General features: G+C 47.8%; 1 protein-coding gene across 1 annotated transcript; it reads left to right on the top strand.

Moving 5' to 3' along the window:
• The first annotated feature begins 228 nt into the window (after positions 1-228).
• Positions 229-18,477, top strand: wdr4 (WD repeat domain 4). Its single transcript, XM_072444184.1, has 11 exons — positions 229-348; positions 5,657-5,719; positions 5,788-5,940; positions 10,923-11,079; positions 11,161-11,273; positions 11,380-11,440; positions 11,993-12,091; positions 12,283-12,347; positions 14,904-15,096; positions 15,954-16,023; positions 17,898-18,477. The coding sequence occupies exons 1-11, from the start codon at positions 266-268 to the stop codon at positions 18,098-18,100; spliced, it is 1,260 nt and encodes a 419-aa protein (XP_072300285.1). The 5' UTR covers positions 229-265; the 3' UTR covers positions 18,101-18,477.
• The last annotated feature ends 336 nt before the right edge of the window (positions 18,478-18,813 follow it).

The raw sequence follows: 18,813 nt of genomic DNA, 5'->3' as shown, positions 1-18,813 counted from the left end.
TTTTTTTTAATGAGGTAGCCCACATGTTAAATATGAAGCGGAGGCTACATTTTAACATGTAAGCTTACAATGTATATAAAGAGGCGTCTTTACGACGCAAACAATAGCAAATCTAACCGTTCCAACCGGATGTGTACTAAACCTTCGTGGTCCATGCACGTGTCGAACAGCAGAGGGCAGCACCTCCTCACAGCTACTTCCGGGCCGTCACTCTCGCGATAGCTGACGTTCTTCCTTCCGTGCGCACGTGCTGTAAACAACAGACATGGCGGCGGCGCAGTTCTGCGGAGAGTGGTTCATCTGCAGCTGTGACAAGAGGCTGCTGGCGGTGCACAGTGCCCAGGACAGGTGAGCTACCCCCGGGGCAGGTGAGCTACCCCCGGGGCAGGTGAGCTACCCCCGGGGCAGGTGAGCTACCCCCGGGGCAGGTGAGCTACCCCCGGGACACGTGAGCTACCCCCGGGACAGGGGCCTGGAGCCGTGTCGGGAGCCGAGCCACCGGGCCGGGGGTGTTGGACAGTGTTGGACACTGGTGAACCACTTTGAACTCCTGCCTCGGACTGAAGCAGAGCCAGTGCCGTTTGGACTCACTTGGTCAATGCCCTAAAAACTATTGACGAAAAAGCTGGTCATTTAAAGTTCAGCGTGAAATGGGGATGAGAGAAGGGAGGACATGCAGTAAACTGAGCCAGTGTTTCATTTGTCCGAGTGTTGCGCCACCATCAGGCCGCAAAAGGCATGTGCACGCCAAGACGATGTTCACTGTAACTGACTTCAAACTTGTGTCGGACATGATCAAGATAAATCTGCTGCCTGATGGTACTAAAGTAATGATGGTTTCAAAGTGCACAAACCCCTATGATGTTTATGAAGACCAGACTTTAGACAGATTATCCTAAAGAAGAATTGGGTGGGCCTTGAACCTACGTCCTCCAAAGAAAAAAACAACTTGCAGACTGATGACCAAACGTACACGCTGCATAAACAGATGATTAGTGGATCAAATCAATTTATTTTTGTAAGGCCCAAAATCACAACAGCAGTTGCCTCTGAGATCTTGTCCTTTATCGAGCTGTTTTAAGAGGTCACAGCACAAACCTGGGCAAGAAATTCACTTCCATGTCTCGAGGTGACCCTTAGGTCATGTGACCCCTACACTCATGTGACCCCTACAGTCATGTGACCCTTATACTCATGTGACCCCTGCAGTCATGTGACCCTTACAGTCATGTGACCCTTACATTCATCAAATCAAATCAATTTATAAACAGTTGCCTCTGAGGGCCACAGGGAGAAATGAATCAACAATGTCTGTGGTGGCGAGGGACGATGTCCCAGGGTCCTCTGTCCTTAGACTCTCCTTCTCGGCCAGGAAAAACTACAAAAAAAACCTCTTTGGGAAAAAAGCGTAGAAACCTGGAGGAGTTCCAGTGAAGGAGAGATCCGACTCTCACAGACGGACAGACGGACACGAGGAGACTGGAGCTGGACCCACTCTTCAGGCAGATGAGGGACCGTCTGAGGCGAACTGGACCCACTCTTCAGGCAGATGAGGGACCGTCCACACAGGGCAGGGACCACTTCACCAGGGGAGGGACATCTGGGTCCACAGGTCCTCAGGAGTGAGAGAAAGAAAAGAAGGCGGTGAACAGTTTGCAAGTGGAATTAAAAAATAAATATTGTTTGATAGCATAAGTAGTCAGAAGAAGAGGATAGTGCTCAAGCTGTCATACTTCCCCCAGCACAGTTACTCCTAGGGCAGCGTAGCTAAAGCTGTGGGTTTATGTTTCTGTTCCTAACTACTCTGACCATAAGCGATTTCGAAGAGGAACATTTTAAGCCTGGACTTAAATGAAGAGACTGTGTCAGCATATTTAACATGGGTCGGGAGCTGATTCCATAACACAGGAGCTTGGGAGCTAAACGCTCTACCTCCTACAGTACTTTTAGAGACTCTTGGCACCACCAGAAGGCCGGCATTCTGAGAGTGAAGAGCTCTGTTTGGATGATATGGTTCTATAGCATCTTTGAGGTAGGATGGGGCCATGTCATTTATGGCTTTGTAGGTCAAGAGTAGAATTTTAAATTTGATTCTAAACTCGACAGGAGCCAGTGAAGAGACTTCAGCACCGGCGTAATGTGCTCTCTTCTTTTTGTTCCTGTTAGTGATCTTGCTGCTGCATTTTGAACCAGTTGAAAGCTTTTTATGGAGCTTTTAGGACACGCTGCAAGCAGGGAGTTACAGTCTAATCTAGTCGTTACAAATGCATGGATAAGTTTCAGAATCACTTTTAGGCAGGATTCTTCTGATTTTGACTCTTGTTGCGCAAATGGAAATAAGCTGTTTTACAAGCTTGATTTATATGAGCTTTAAATGAGAGCTCCTGGTCAAATAAGACTCCAAGGTTTCTTACAGTAGAACTGGAGGCTACACTGACATTGTCCAGTGTGACTATCTGCTCAGATAGAGAGTCTCGTAGATGCTTAGGGCCAAGCACAATGACCTCGGTTTTTTCAGGGTTAAGAAGCAGGTAGTTTAGTGTCATCCAGGTTTTTATCTCCTTCACACAAGCACTAAGTCTGTCTACTTGATCGCTCTGATCAGGTTTCATTGATAAATACAGCTGAGTGTCATCTGCATAGCAGTGGAAGTTAATGCCATGCTTTCTGATAATGTTGCCTAATGGCAGCATATAAAGAGTAAACAGAATTGGACCGAGTGCTGAACCCTGTGGCACACCGTAAATTACTTTAGAGCATGGTGAGGAGCTCTGGTTTACATTAACAAATTGGAACCTATCAGATAGATAGGATTTAAACCAGCTGAGGGCTGTTCCTCCAACACCTACATCACATTCTAACCTCTGCAGTAGAATGTTGTGGTCAATGGTGTCAAACGCTGCGCTGAGGTCCAACAGAACCAGGATTGAGACCAGTCCATCGTCAGCGGCTAATAACAAATCATTTGTGACTTTAACTAGTGCAGTTTCAGTGCTGTGGTGGGCTCTGAACCCTGACTGGAAAACTTCAAATAAGTTATTATCCTGCAGGTGGCGACAAAGCTGTTTTACTACAACTTTTTCAAGGATTTTAGAGACGAAGGGAAGATTTGAAATAGGTCTGTAGTTTACCAATAGGTCGGGATCTAGATTAGGCTTTTTCAGAAGAGGTTTAATGACTGCATGTTTGAAGGACTGTGGAACATAAGCACTTTGGAGTGAAGTATTTATTATATTAAGAATAGAGTCTATAATTACAGTCATTCATGTGACCCTTAGTCATGTGACCCTTATACTCATGTGACCCTTACATTCATGTGACCCTTACACTCATGTGACCCCTACACTCATGTGACCCTTACACTCATGTGACCCCTACACTCATGTGACCCCTACACTCATGTGACCCCTACACTCATGTGACCCTTACACCCATGTGACCCCTACACTCATGTGACCCCTACACTCATGTGACCCTTACACTCATGTGACCCTTACACTCATGTGACCCTTGCAGTCATGTGACCCTTACACTCATGTGACCCTTGCAGTCATGTGACCCTTACACTCATGTGACCCTTACAGTCATGTGACCCCTACATTCATGTGACCCCTACATTCATGTGACCCTTGCAGTCATGTGACCCTTGCACTCGTGTGACCAACGTCATGTGTCCAACGTCCAGAGTGATTTTCACAAGCGACTGAGACGACGGTCACTAACGGGGTCTAGGTGTTATGGCAACGTGACAAAATGTACTTTTATTGTTAAGGTTTCCTCATCAAAAACAGCTTCATTCATGCTTCATCCTGCACAAGCTTTTCTTTTCTGCTTCTTCTCTGCTTCTTTTCTGCGCTTCACTAAAAACACATTTCCCTGATTTGTGACGTAAAGGTAGAAATGTTAAGTCTCCTGTTTTTATTGTGCTATACTGACTTTTTGGAGATTTTAACCATGTTCTGCCATTGTTCCCTCATCTAAAACATACTTGAGTTATGAATATCTTCTATCACTCATTTGATGAATCCGCTCACTCTGACCTTCATTAAAGTGACGTGTGATGGACGGAGACGGGTCAGTCTATGTGTGATGGACGGAGGACGGGTCAGTCTGACGTGTGATGGACGGAGGACGGGTCAGTCTGACGTGTGATGGACGGAGGACGGGTCAGTCTATGTGTGATGGACGGAGGACGGGTCAGTCTGATATGTGTGATGGACGGAGGACGGGTCAGTCTATGTGTGATGGACGGAGGACGGGTCAGTCTGATATGTGTGATGGACGGAGACGGGTCAGTCTATGTGTGATGGACGGAGGACGGGTCAGTCTGATATGTGTGATGGACGGAGGACGGGTCAGTCTGACATGTGTGATGGACGGAGGACGGGGCAGACTATGTGTGATGGACGGAGGACGGGTCAGTCTGACATGTGTGATGGACGGAGACGGGTCAGTCTATGTGTGATGGACGGAGGACGGGTCAGTCTATGTGTGATGGACGGAGACGGGTCAGTCTATGTGTGATGGACGGAGGACGGGTCAGACTGACATGTGTGATGGACGGAGGACGGGTCAGTCTTATGTGTGATGGACGGAGGACGGGTCAGACTGACATGTGTGATGGACGGAGGACGGGTCAGTCTATGTGTGATGGACGGAGGACGGGTCAGTCTGATATGTGTGATGGACGGAGGACGGGTCAGTCTGATATGTGTGATGGACGGAGGACGGGTCAGTCTGATATGTGTGATGGACGGAGGACGGGTCAGTCTATGTGTGATGGACGGAGGACGGGTCAGACTGACATGTGTGATGGACGGAGGACGGGTCAGTCTATGTGTGATGGACGGAGGACGGGTCAGACTGACATGTGTGATGGACGGAGACGGGTCAGTCTATGTGTGATGGACGGAGGACGGGTCAGACTGACATGTGTGATGGACGGAGGACGGGTCAGTCTATGTGTGATGGACGGAGGACGGGTCAGTCTATGTGTGATGGACGGAGGACGGGTCAGACTGACATGTGTGATGGACGGAGACGGGTCAGTCTATGTGTGATGGACGGAGGACGGGTCAGACTGACATGTGTGATGGACGGAGGACGGGTCAGTCTATGTGTGATGGACGGAGGACAGGTCAGACTGACATGTGTGATGGACGGAGGACGGGTCAGTCTATGTGTGATGGACGGAGGACGGGTCAGTCTGATATGTGTGATGGACGGAGGACGGGTCGGTGACATGTGTGATGGACGGAGGACGGGTCAGTCTATGTGTGATGGACGGAGGACGGGTCAGTCTGATATGTGTGATGGACGGAGGACGGGTCGGTGACATGTGTGATGGACGGAGGACGGGTCAGTGACGTGTGATGGACGGAGGACGGGCCAGTCTGGAGGTGCTGGGACCCATTTCCTATGTCGTTTCATCTGTTTTTCTCTGTCGCCTTCAGGTGCTACAAGCAACAGCTTTGTGATTTTGGGTGTTACAAAAATAAATTGAATTGCATTAATTTCCTCAAACCCAAACCAAGAGCGTGTTTCATGGACGAGAACAGAACACGTGATTCTTATTGTGTCCTTCAGCCTCATTTGAGTGTAGTGTTAATGTTCCTTGTAACAGTGAATAACCTTTGTCCCTGGTGTTTGTCCACAGAGCTCCCTTTGAGTTTGACTGTGGTTCTGCGGCGAAGAGGCCTAAGAAAGTGGAGAGTGACCCGTGAGTAAGACACAGCAATAGCACTGGCCTTTAGCTGGAGTTCTTCTGACCTCCGTGTCTCTGTCCAGTGAAAACACAAACAGCGGAGAGCATGAAGCAGGCAGTGACCAGATACTGGCCATAGCGGCGTCTGCCTCTGGGACGCTGCTGGCTCTGAGCGACGACAGTAAACGGCTGGTCCTGCTGCGGAGGGAGCCCACATGGGCCGTCGTGAGTGTCAGGTGAGTCATGTCCTCAGAGCGTCTAACCCAGAATCAGGACGCATTTTAGAACATTTAGTTTTATGTGGTACTTTCTCTGGGAACAGCTTTTCACACCGTCCAGCTAAAAATACATACTTCACCAAAGGTTCACGTGACATTCTGGAACAGCTGGAGACAACCAATTTGATGGTAGAATTGCTGTTTAACCGTCAGATTTTATCTCTATTTTCATCTTTGTTGAACTGGTTTGAGGGTCATGGAGTTGAGCTGGTAGAAGAACACCTGCTGTAGTGTGTCCGGTGAGAACATTTGTCCACCAGGCCAATGACAGCTTCACAATCTGTGCTTTCTGTAAAATAGCAAATACCAAGTAAATACACTGAGTGTGAACCTACTTGATAAAGCACACACATAATAATGTCCCCCGTTATTATGTATTGGGTATAATTACATTTAAAAACTTTGATAAAAGGAGATAGTGCATGCTCAGATGACATTTATTCATGTTCTTTGGTTGGGTCCTAGTGGAGAAACTTAGGTGCTGCAGAACATGCCAAAATAAAAGTCAAATTAAAAACACACAAACACAAAAAATAACAATCAATGATTTCAATTGATGTAAAAAGATTATTTATTTCAAATGTATTTGTAAATAATACATTTTAAATAACTCTTAACCTGTTACCATCCACCGGCGCGCATTTTCCATACCTGAAATATTCTCTTACATCATCACTTTTATTTCCGTGGTCAATACCAGCAAAGTTATACATCATTTTAAAGCTTATTTTCTCAACAAAACAAATATGTCATTGTTTGACACAAGTTACTAAATTAAGTTGAAGACACTTGAACAAGGACGACTATCAAACAAAAGGCTTAACTGTAGATTGAAATAAACTCAACTTGTCTGCTTTATTCACTGTTTATTAACAGAAAATACAACTTACAAATCACAAGCTACGAGCTAACTGCTAAACTAAAGCTTAACAGTTACACACATTCATGTGTTTCACTTGAGGAACAACTCAAGACTCAACTCAACAACAAGAGCATGTTGATTATTGTTGACAGTCAGTCGGGGTCAAGGGTCAAAGCAGCTGTTTCATCTGATACAATGTTTTGCCTTTAAACACATTTCACTCTTTAATGTTCAGATCCTTTAGCATTAAAAGTCAAAACACCAGTGTAAATAATTAAGTCACAGTGTAAAATAACAGTGTTACAAAAACTAGCATAAAAGTCAACTTGAATCACTATAAAGCATCAACTTAGCAGTATAAAAAATAGAATATAAAAATATTTTACACAACAAATCAGAATAATACATATTAGCAGCATTAAACACCAGACCATATTTAACAACTGTAGAATACAAAATACTATTACAAAATATAAACTCCAATTAATGAATGCAGCAATTAAGCAATATTACTTTGACTTTACTTTGTATTTACTTAACGCCAAATACATCACATCACAACATAACACTTAAAGGCGCAATGGACGATTTTTCGGCGATTTGAGAACTCAGGCGGAAGTGCACATGCCACTCCCCCGTGCACATGCCACTCCCCCGTGCACAAGCCACTCCCCGTGCACAAGCCACTCCCCCGTGCACATGCCACTCCCCCGTGCACAAGCCACTCCCCGTGCACAAGCCACTCCCCCGTGCACATGCCACTCCCCCGTGCACAAGCCACTCCCCGTGCACAAGCCACTCCCCCGTGCACATGCCACTCCCCCGTGCACATGCCACTCCCCCGTGCACAAGCCACTCACCAGTGCACATGCCACTCCCCGTGCCCATGCCACTCCCCCGTGCCCAAGCCACTCCCCCGTGCCCAAGCCACTCCCCCGTGCCCAAGCCACTCCCCCGTGCCCAAGCCACTCCCCCGTGCACATGCCCCTCCCCCGTGCACATGCCACTCCCCCGTGCTCGTGCCACTCCCCCGTGCTCGTGCCACTCCCCCGTGCCCGTGCCACTCCCCCGTGCACGTGCCACTCCCCCGTGCACAAGCCACTCCCCCGTGCACATGCCACTCCCCCGTGCACAAGCCACTCCCCCGTGCACGTGCCACTCCCCCGTGCACGTGCCACTCCCCCGTGCACGTGCCACTCCCCCGTGCACGTGCCACTCCCCCGTGCACAAGCCACTCCCCCGTGCACAAGCCACTCCCCCGTGCACATGCCACTCCCCCGTGCACATGCCACTCCCCCGTGCACAAGCCACTCACCAGTGCACATGCCACTCCCCCGTGCCCAAGCCACTCCCCCGTGCACATGCCCCTCCCCCGTGCCCATGCCACTCCCCCGTGCACATGCCCCTCCCCCGTGCCCGTGCCACTCCCCCGTGCACAAGCCACTCCCCCGTGCTCGTGCCACTCCCCCGTGCTCGTGCCACTCCCCCGTGCACGTGCCACTCCCCCGTGCTCGTGCCACTCCCCCGTGCACGTGCCACTCCCCCGTGCACGTGCCACTCCCCCGTGCACAAGCCACTCCCCCGTGCACGTGCCACTCCCCCGTGCTCGTGCCACTCCCCCGTGCACGTGCCACTCCCCCGTGTGGACTGATACAACACACACGTGTGTTTGTTTATTAGCGCAACGGAGCGCATCGCATCTCTCGTCTCCCGTAGATTTCTGTCCACTTCTGCGTCAGCTCGAACTGTCTTTCTCCGTCTTCATTTTGCCCCGTACACTGAGGGAACTATATTATGATAGATCCATGCGCTTAGGCACGCGGAAACGTGGGGACGAGCCTGACGCAGCTGCAGGTGAGCGGTAGGTGCGTTTTATGATTGATACGTGGCAGGACAAATGATTTATCCACGCCACGAGGAAATATGATAAAAAAATTGCTGAAAAAAATCATCCATTCCACCTTTAAGTTATTTCATTCATATTTACACCCAGCCCACGCTAACCCCGCCCCTTTAACACGCGGCGACGCCCGCAGCACATTTACTCACACGTACGAGGCGCTCCTGTCTCTCACACGTACGAGGCGCTCCTGTCTCTCACACGTACGAGGCGCTCCTGTCTCTCACACGTACGAGGCGCTCCTGTCTCTCACACGTACGAGGCGCTCCCGTCTCACACGTACGAGGCGCTCCTGTCTCTCACACGTACGAGGCGCTCCTGTCTCGCACACGTACGAGGCGCTCCTGTCTCACACGTACGAGGCGCTCCTGTCTCTCACATGTACGAGGCGCTCCTGTCTCTCACACGTACGAGGCGCTCCTGTCTCTCACACGTACGAGGCGCTCCTGTCTCTCACACGTACGAAGCGCTCCCGTCTCACACGTACGAGGCGCTCCCGTCTCACACGTACGAGGCGCTCCTGTCTCTCACACGTACGAGGCGCTCCCGTCTCACACGTACGAGGCGCTCCTGTCTCTCACACGTACGAGGCGCTCCTGTCTCTCACACGTACGAGGCGCTCCTGTCTCTCACAGTTACGAGGCGCTCCTGTCTCTCACAGTTACGAGGCGCTCCTGTCTCTCACAGTTACGAGGCGCTCCTGTCTCTCACACGTACGAGGCGCTCCTGTCTCTCACACGTACGAGGCGCTCCTGTCTCTCACACGTACGAGGCGCTCCTGTCTCTCACACGTACGAGGCGCTCCTGTCTCTCACACGTACGAGGCGCTCCCGTCTCACACGTACGAGGCGCTCCCGTCTCACACGTACGAGGCGCTCCCGTCTCACACGTACGAGGCGCTCCCGTCTCACACGTACGGGGCGCTCCCGTCTCACACGTACGAGGCGCTCCCGTCTCTCACACGTACAAGGCGCTCCTGTCTCTCACACGTACGAGGTGCTCCTGTCTCACACGTACGAGGCGCTCCTGTCTCACACGTACGAGGCGCTCCCGTCTCACACGTACGAGGCGCTCCCGTCTCACACGTACGAGGCGCTCCCGTCTCTCGCATCTTTAAACTTATTTCGCCGGCTTCATCTTCTGCCCGGAAGACGCGTGCGTCGCTAATTATGGTCCGTGTGCGACATTGACAGCGGCGCATGGCAGTGTTTACGTCTTTTCCAGCGCGAATTTGGCGATCTATGGAAGGTTTAAGATGGTCTAAATTCTAGAACAAAAAGGATATAGTATTTGAGTGCTATATTTTATATGAGTCCAGAACCGAATCACCGGGTTTCGTTTTTTTTGGACCTGAACCGAAACGTTTTTACAAGTCCAGATCTGGTCCGTTGTAGCGGTACACATCCCTAACTGTCTCTGGTAATACTGTAGTTTAACTGCAATCCACGTCCCGGGAGTGTAGAGCGCCTGCCCCGGGAGTGTAGAGCGCCTGCCCCGGGAGTGTAGAGCGCCTGCCCCGGGAGTGTAGAGCGCCCGCCCCGGGAGTGTAGAGCGCCCGCCCCGGGAGTGTAGAGCGCTCGCCCCAGAAACTTAAGCAGTCAGACGTTAATGAGGCACTGGACTGGCCGAGCTCAGGCCACAGTCCTAACGACCCAAGCTGAAGGTCAAGCTGAAGGTCAAGCTGAAGGTCAAGCTGAAGGTCAAACTGTCAGACGAGTAAACGAACAGTGTTAGGTTCACTTCTAACTCCTCCTCTTGTGGGCGGGACTAATATGAGGGTTCAGGAGAGCGTCAAATGTACTTCTAAAACTCTTTTCTTCAGATTGAGAAGTCTCACAGTGACTGCTCACACGTCTCACAGTGACTGCTCACACGTCTCACAGTGACTGCTCACACGTCTCACAGTGACTGCTCACACATGTCTCACAGTGACTGCTCACACATGTCTCACAGTGACTGCTCGCACGTCTCACAGTGACTGCTCACACGTCTCAGTGACTGCTCGCACGTCTCACAGCGACTGCTCGCACGTCTCACAGCGACTGCTCGCACGTCTCACAGCGACTGCTCGCACGTCTCACAGCGACTGCTCGCACGTCTCACAGCGACTGCGCGCACGTCTCACAGCGACTGCTCGCACGTCTCACAGTGACTGCGCACATGTCTCCTCGTGTGTAGGTGGCTGGCTCGGCGGTGCACGGCCCTGTTCTTCACTCGGGCGGAGGACTCTCTGCTGGTGGCAGATAAGTCTGGAGATGTGTACAGTGCATCAGTGAAGGAGCCTGAGCAGGAGCCGGTGCTGCAGCTGGGACACCTGTCCATGGTGCTAGACGTGGTGAGGATCACACCAGCACTTTCACAACACTAAAGCGGGGGACTAAAATGAGGCACTAAAGCAGTTTTTTTTCGTCTGCAGACGGTGTCGCTGGACGACCTCTTCATTGTGACGTGTGACCGAGATGAGAAGATCCGTGTGAGCTGGTCCAGATCCCCTCACAGCATCCAGTCCTTCTGCCTGGGACACCAGCAGTGAGTGTGACCCCCGGACATGCTCTGGAGCCTGGGGCCTCTACTACAGCTCCTGTTCACTGAGTTTGTATGGCTCTGAGGCTCTGAGCCTTGTGTGTCTGTGCAGGTTTGTGAGCTCTCTCCTGGTGCCTGCTGGAGGCCCCCGCTCGCTGCTCTCAGGCGCTGGGGTGAGTGCCTTGTTTTGTGTGAGTGGGTTTCAGCACATTGTGGGTACAAAGATCAGGTCAGGTTGTTCTATCATTGTCCCCTCATCAAAAACATTGTTTTAGTTGTATTGAGCTTAATTTATGATTGTTTAATTAATCCTGTTAGATAAGATAAGATATGCCTTTATTTGTCCACACATGGGGAAACCTTTTACTTCTTCTAACGAGTTTACTTCTCACACAATTTACACGTCACAATTTCACACATTTGTGACACAAAGGCAGAGATCCGGAAGTCTGCGGTGCTGTTTTTAAGTCTTTAAATTATTACCAGGCTCAGCATTTCTGCCTCAACTACGGCTCTATGAACCCCGGCTGAGCGCCGGAGTCGGCGCTGCACGCACAGTTCGAGTTATACAGCCGAGCATCCCATACTCATTTCCTACTTTCTTCTCAAATCCATTTTGGTTCATTTTGATGCTTGGTTTGCTTTTATGGTTAGGGATTTGGTTCCGGCCTCGGCAAGTAGGTTATTCTCCAGGAAATGAATGTAAGTCAAGTGTGTGTGTCCAGGACGGGACGGTGCGTCTGTGGGACATGGACACAGGTCGCAGGCTTCAGACTGTGGAGCTCAAAGGACTGCTGCAGCCCAGAGAGGAGGCTCAGGAGCAGGTATGAGTTCCCACTTCCCCCTGATGTCTCTGCTTCAGCTGGGGGCGCTGTGGAGTATGTTTGACAAAAATAAACTTCCTGAAATGTTTTTGCCTGATCCTGATAACAGCATTTAGATTAAAACTCTAGCAATTCATCAGAAATGAGTCTAAATGTAGCTCTTAGTTGGAGTTGGTGTTTGGTGTGTGCAGAGGCTGACGGTGAGCAGGCTGCGCTGTTCTCCTGACGGCCGTCATGTGGCTGTGCTCTGTGAGAGGTGAGTGATGGGACGCATTCTGAAGAGAACTGATCAACTAATTCAAGCATCAAATGCATTTCAGAACATGTTCGTAAAGGTCTAAATATTTGGATCAGCATATTTTTCTAATAAGAGGAATTATATACTCCAAATAATCAAAATATTTTTTTAAATTTGCAATATCGTGCAGTTAATATTTGAAAGATGGTCATGGGCTGGATCCATCACCAGGGTTCAGAATAAACGGTATCGCAAAATGCGACGCAATTTCTCTAAAATGCGATGCGTTTGTCAGAAAAAAGTGCTTTTGTATCGCAGCTTTTGCGATACAAAAATGTGTGTTTAATTGTGTAACCAAGCACCTAAAAGTACTGATCACTCGTCAATCGATCGTCAACAACATCATGACACATGCGGACGCTGTGTTGACATGACGAGTCCCGCTGCTGTCACAGATCAGAGTCTGAAAGTGGGAGGAGCCATGTCTAACCCAGGACTTCCGAGGTCAATAGCTCCTAAACGCAAAAGTCTTTGCAGATCATTCACAGCCAAAATATTCATATTTACACTGCAGTGACACAACCTCGTTTTAAAAAGCAGATGCGTATTTTGGGGGCAGCGAATTACACGGCTCCAAATGTGCAGCCGGAGCTGAGACGAGTGCTTAGGGACCGTCATCAAATGTGCAGCCGGAGCGGTGACGAGTGCTTAGGGACCGTCATCAAATGTGCAGCCGGAGCTGAGACGAGTGCTTAGGGACTGTCATCAAATGTGCAGCCGGAGCGGTGACGAGTGCTTAGGGACCGTCATCAAATGTGCAGCCGGAGCTGAGACAAGTGCTTAGGGACCGTCATCAAATGTGCAGCCGTAGCGGTGACGAGTGCTTAGGGACCGCCATCAAATGTGCAGCCGGAGCGGTGACGAGAGTACTTAGGGACCGTCATCAAATGTGCAGCCGGAGCGGTGACGAGAGTACTTAGGGACCGTCATCAAACGTGCAGCCGGAGTGGTGACGAGAGTGCTTAGGGACCGTCATCAAACGTGCAGCCGGAGTGGTGACGAGAGTACTTAGGGACCGTCATCAAGTAGCAAAACGAAAAATGGAAACGTTTTGTAGCTGGAATGGAACGTCAAATAGAGCGGTACAATAAAACAGTAAATACACCATGATGGTCGCCACAGCAACCTTTATTTTTCCATCAGAAGCTTAATGCATATTTTTTCGAGTGTAATGACAATTAATATGTAAATGAGACTCCTGCAAAGAGTCATCTGATGATGTTGATATGGAAGAAAGTTAAATAAGTTAATCTAACTTGGTGTTAATTAATCTGTTCAACAACTAATTTTATTTGCAAGTTTTCTGTTTTTTTTAAAAAAAAATATTAAAAGTGTTTCAAAGTTCATTTGTTAGTTTTTTTTTTTTTTAAATAGAATGTTTACAAATACATTTTAAATAAATAATCTTGTTACATCAATGGAAAATATTGATGGTTAGTCACACATGGTTAGTGTTTTGCTATGCAATTATGAAATGACTACAAATTTGAAAAAAATGAATGGATTGTTTAGCAGCTGCTGCTGAACAAGTGAAAACCCTTCATCTGAACCCTGCAGTGATAAATGTCTTTACCAGTGGTGCTGTAATACTTGTGTAGAGACTGGTGCTGTAATACTTGTGTAGAGACTGGTGCTGTAATACTTGAGTAGAGACTGGTGTATTTGTAGAGACTGGTGCTGTAATACTTGAGTAGAGACTGGTGTATTTGTAGAGACTGGTGCTGTAATACTTGTGTAGAGACTGGTGCTGTAATACTTGTGTAGAGACTGGTGCTGTAATACTCGTGTAGAGACTGGTGCTGTAATACTTGTGTAGAGACTGGTGCTGTAATACTTGTGTAGAGACTGGTGCTGTAATACTTGTGTAGAGACTGGTGGTGTAATACTTGTGTAGAGACTGGCGCTGTAATACTCGTGTAGAGACTGGTGCTGTAATACTCGTGTAGAGACTGCTGCTGTAATACTCGTGTAGAGACTGCTGCTGTAATACTCGTGTAGAGACTGGTGCTGTAATACACGTGTAGAGACTGGTGCTGTAATACTCGTGTAGAGACTGCTGCTGTAATACACGTGTAGAGACTGGTGCTGTAATACTCGTGTAGAGACTGCTGCTGTAATACACGTGTAGAGACTGGTGCTGTAATACTCGTGTAGAGACTGGTGCTGTAATACTCGTGTAGAGACTGCTGCTGTAATACTCGTGTAGAGACTGGTGCTGTAATACTCGTGTAGAGACTGGTGCTGTAATACACGTGTAGAGACTGGTGCTGTAATACTCGTGTAGAGACTGCTGCTGTAATACTCGTGTAGAGACTGGTGCTGTAATACTCGTGTAGAGACTGGTGCTGTAATACTCGTGTAGAGACTGGTGCTGTAATACACGTGTAGAGACTGGTGCTGTAATACACGTGTAGAGACTGCTGCTGTAATACTCGTGTAGAGACTGGTGCTGTAATACTCGTGTAGAGACTGGTGCTGTAATACTCGTGTAGAGACTGGTGCTGTGTGTTTCAGGCTGAAGCAGATCCAGCTGCTGTGCCTGGAGCAGTCTGAGGGGGGCACTGTGCTCACGCCTCACAGCATCCTGACCCTCAGCCACTGCCCTCTGGACCTGACGTTTGACCCCCAGGGCCGGCTCTGGGTGCTGCTGAACTGTGCGGAGCGCCCTCTGCAGGTCTACAGGCAAACGCAGGGGTCGTATGAGCAGGTGTGTGCTGTTTGAAGTCAAACGTAAAGTGGTCAGAGATGGTCATTTTATTCAACTTGTAATTAGCAGATGTTAGAATGAGAAGCAATGAGAACAAAATGCTTTTGCACAATCACTATTTTGTGGTGTGTGGTTTGGAAAGTGCCTGCCACACCATGAGTACGACAGAAGGAAGTCCCACTGCGAGACATTCTAGTGTTTCCTGTTTAATAAGAGAGTTATTGTGTCAGAGACGGCAAAACAAGATGTTGGCCTGAAGATGAGATTGAAATAGTATTATAGTGAATATGAAAGTGTGTCCTGCAGTGTGACCTGTGTGAGCGCACCTGTCACGTGTCACCTGTCACATGTCACCTGTCACGTGTCACCTGTCACGTGTCCCCTGTGCTCCAGGACAGGCTCTGGGCCTCAGGGGGGTTACAGGGTTAAGCCACAGGGCAAAAGAAATAATGAGAAAAATACATTTCTAATTGTAAAAGAAAATCCTTAAGAATTACGTTATTATCAAACTAATACTATAGTCCTAATATATTAGGACATATAATATTAAAATATCTCAAATTAAAAGATTTAACCACTTAAACAATGTTATTCTTGTGTAGAGCCTTTCTTACACTTATGTCAATTTCAAATTCAAAGATTTTCTTTTTCTGGCCACTCGACGACAACGCCTAAAATGTATAAATACTCACCTCTGATTGATCCATGAGTCGTCTTCTTATCTTTTTAAGGAACTTAACCTGTTCTGGAACAGTAATGATTTCAGTCAAAGAGTTTAGCCCAAACAAACGCAGCCTCGCTCTAATCCACTGCCTCTGGTGATGTTCTGAAGTGCATCTGTCAATGTTGTGTTTCAGGTGGATGCAGAGAATCCAGAAGTGTCCCGGGTCAGCACAGCCCTCCGACCGCTCTGGGACTCAGTGGACGGTGAGAGCTGCCGTATGCACACGTGCACTGTAGCTGTCGCGTGCACACGTGCACTGTGTGTGCACACGTGCACTGTGTGTGCACACGTGCACTGAAGCTGCCGTATGCACACGCACGTGCACTGTAGCTGCCGTGTGCACACGTGCACTGTATCTGCCGTGTGCACACGTGCACTGTATCTGCCGTGTGCACACGTGCACTGTATCTGCCGTGTGCACACGTGCACTGTATCTGCCGTGTGCACACGTGCACTGTATCTGCCGTGTGCACACGTGCACTGAAGCCGCACTGTGTGTGCACACGTGCACTGAAGCTGCCGTATGCACACGCACGTGCACTGTATCTGCCGTGTGCACACGTGCACTGAAGCCGCACTATGTGTGCACACGTGCGCTGAAGCTGCCGCGTGCACTGAAGCGAATTAAGAGAGTCAATTCATAATTAACATCTCATCAAGCTTAGTAAATACTTAATTAACTCTTAACTACTCAATAAAGTAGTTACTAAGGCTTACTAAATGTATTAAGGCAATTTAAGGTGTAGTTATTACAAAGAGGTGAAAATTCTCCCAGTTTGCATGTGATGAAGTCTCTCCAGAAGTGACCTTGACATCTGTGCCGTAGGACCCTTCTGAAGTTCCCGTCTGCAGTTCTGCAGTTCCCTTCTGCAGTTCCCTTCTGACAGGCTGAGACCACAGTTTGGATCATATTCTCATTTATTGATACTTATTTAGTTGAGATTTTCAGTCCATTGTAGTTTTAACTTAAAGATGGTTAAAGTGCTGAACAAAAGCAGGATGACCCTTGACACATGATACAGCTGCTAATGATCAACCCTGTCATAACCATCCTGACGTATCATTCAGTGAATAACAGCTGGAACAACATTATTCAGGTAAAACGTAAAAGTAATTGTATTTTTTACAACATGGTTGTCTGGACTTTACAGACTGGAGAACACAGAAGAAAAGGCATGTTAATAACAAACACTGCAACATTAATACATCAAAATCACCATTTCTGATTTTCACCAATAATGCCCTTTGTTCCTAAATACTCTCTCTAGAAGCCCAGAATCCTGTCTTTGGTTCATAATGTAAAAAGACTTAATGTACAGGAAGAAGAACAGCAACAGATCTTCATAAACTAAACTAAACCAAACATTTGAAAAACTTGTTTGTCTAGTCGACTAAGGCCATAGTTATTTTATGACTTGGTTTACGGATCCGCCGCAGTTAGATCATTGATTAATACAATGTAAATAAAATTAGTTATTATCATTTTTTTTTTATAAAGTAACGCCGGCAACACAAAATAACATCAAATGAAATATAAAAAGCGGTATTTAGTCAAAAGACAAGAGCGCGTGAAGCGTGGCGGAGCAGCTCCGCCCCTGCGCGGTCCCGGCGAGAGCGCGCGCCCGTTTCCTCCACCTTTATATCACAAATATACATTTTAAACCCGTTTACCACATTTTCTCCAGCGCGTTTGGCCGTGACTAAGGCTGAACATCTAGAAGTGTGAGTTTTGAGTGTAAATCACGTGTAATCTGCTGTTACACGCTCCTGCGCGCCCCCTCCCCCCTCTCCTCTTGTGGTCCGTTTTGGGCAAACCCGGAAGAAAAAATCTTTTGAAATTATATTTATATTTGTCCGCCTGTTCAATATATTTCATTTAAAAATCCGTAAACCAAGTAATAAAATAACTACAGCCTAATGGATAAATAAATTGCTGACCGGTCGACTCCTAAAATAATGGCTAAATTGGTTGAATCATGATCGCTCGCGGCCCCTGTGGCCCCAGCCTGGTTCCTGGCCTGAAAAGGGGGCCGAGGGGCCCTGAACTGAAGCATGTGGTTGTTCTGTGGTTGTGCAGAGTGTGGGCGCAGCAGCAGTCGCCTAGACAACCTGTACGTGGAGACCTACGACAACGTGAGCGAGTACATGAAGAAGAAGCAGCAGCGTCTGGAGCAGCAGAGCCACAAGAGGAGCCACAAGAAGAGCCAGGATCACAGCCAGGATCACAACCAGACCAAGAAGTCCAAGACAGAGTCCAGCACAGAAGCCAATGGATCCTGAGGCATCATCCAGTTATAGACATTTATGGCAGATTTCAGTTTAAGTTTTTTTGATTCTAAAGGAAGATTGAGTTTGCACCATTTCTATCATTGTTTGACATTTTAATGGAAGACGATACAGGCACAACTCATTTTGCTCTCTCAACAATAAAAGTTGATTTGTTCAATCTGCTCCTCATGATTTCATGTTCCATAGAATCCACTTCATCTGTCGATTTCTCTGGGACGTTATATCTTCAAAGGTCATTTTCTCCAAAACATCAGCCCATAAAGTAGCTCCTGCACATTCCAAACCACACGATCTTTTGACTGAAATCATTCAGAAAGATTTGTTCACATCTAAGACTGATTTATTAAACTATTTTAATTAGGGACAAATTTAGTCTCTTGTGGTTTTTTAAACACAGTGCATCACTTTTTCCAATTTTTTTTTATTTTACAGCCTTATTTCAAAATTGAATTGTTTGCATTAAAATTCTACAAACCATATATAGCTCATAATGACAACGTGGAAGAAGGTTGTTTGACTTCTTGGCAAATGTATTAAAATTAAACATAAAATAACCACAGGTACATTTCACAGCCTTTGCTCTACTTGTTGAAGCTCCTTTGGCACTAATTACAGCCTCAAGTCTTCCAACTGAAGGACCTTCTGTGATAAAATGTGAATATATGATTATATTTCTGTCATGTATTTTATCTGCACAATAGTGA

This window comes from Eucyclogobius newberryi, unplaced genomic scaffold (assembly GCF_026437365.1).
Source record: "Eucyclogobius newberryi isolate DKJ021-1_F unplaced genomic scaffold, fEucNew1.0.hap1 SCAF_14, whole genome shotgun sequence".
Classification (NCBI taxonomy): domain Eukaryota; kingdom Metazoa; phylum Chordata; class Actinopteri; order Gobiiformes; family Gobiidae; genus Eucyclogobius; species Eucyclogobius newberryi.
Note: the sequence above shows the minus strand (reverse complement) of the source record. Positions and strands in the feature narration are given on the sequence as shown.

Coding starts and splice junctions, on each gene's coding strand:
- wdr4 (XM_072444184.1), top strand. CDS start 266: ATGGCGGCGGCGCAGTTCTGCGGAGAGTGGTTCATCTGCAGCTGTGAC. Junction 5,941..10,922: donor TGGGCCGTCGTGAGTGTCAG/GTGAGTCATGTC, acceptor CCTCGTGTGTAG/GTGGCTGGCTCGGCGGTGCA. Junction 11,274..11,379: donor TTCTGCCTGGGACACCAGCA/GTGAGTGTGACC, acceptor GTGTCTGTGCAG/GTTTGTGAGCTCTCTCCTGG.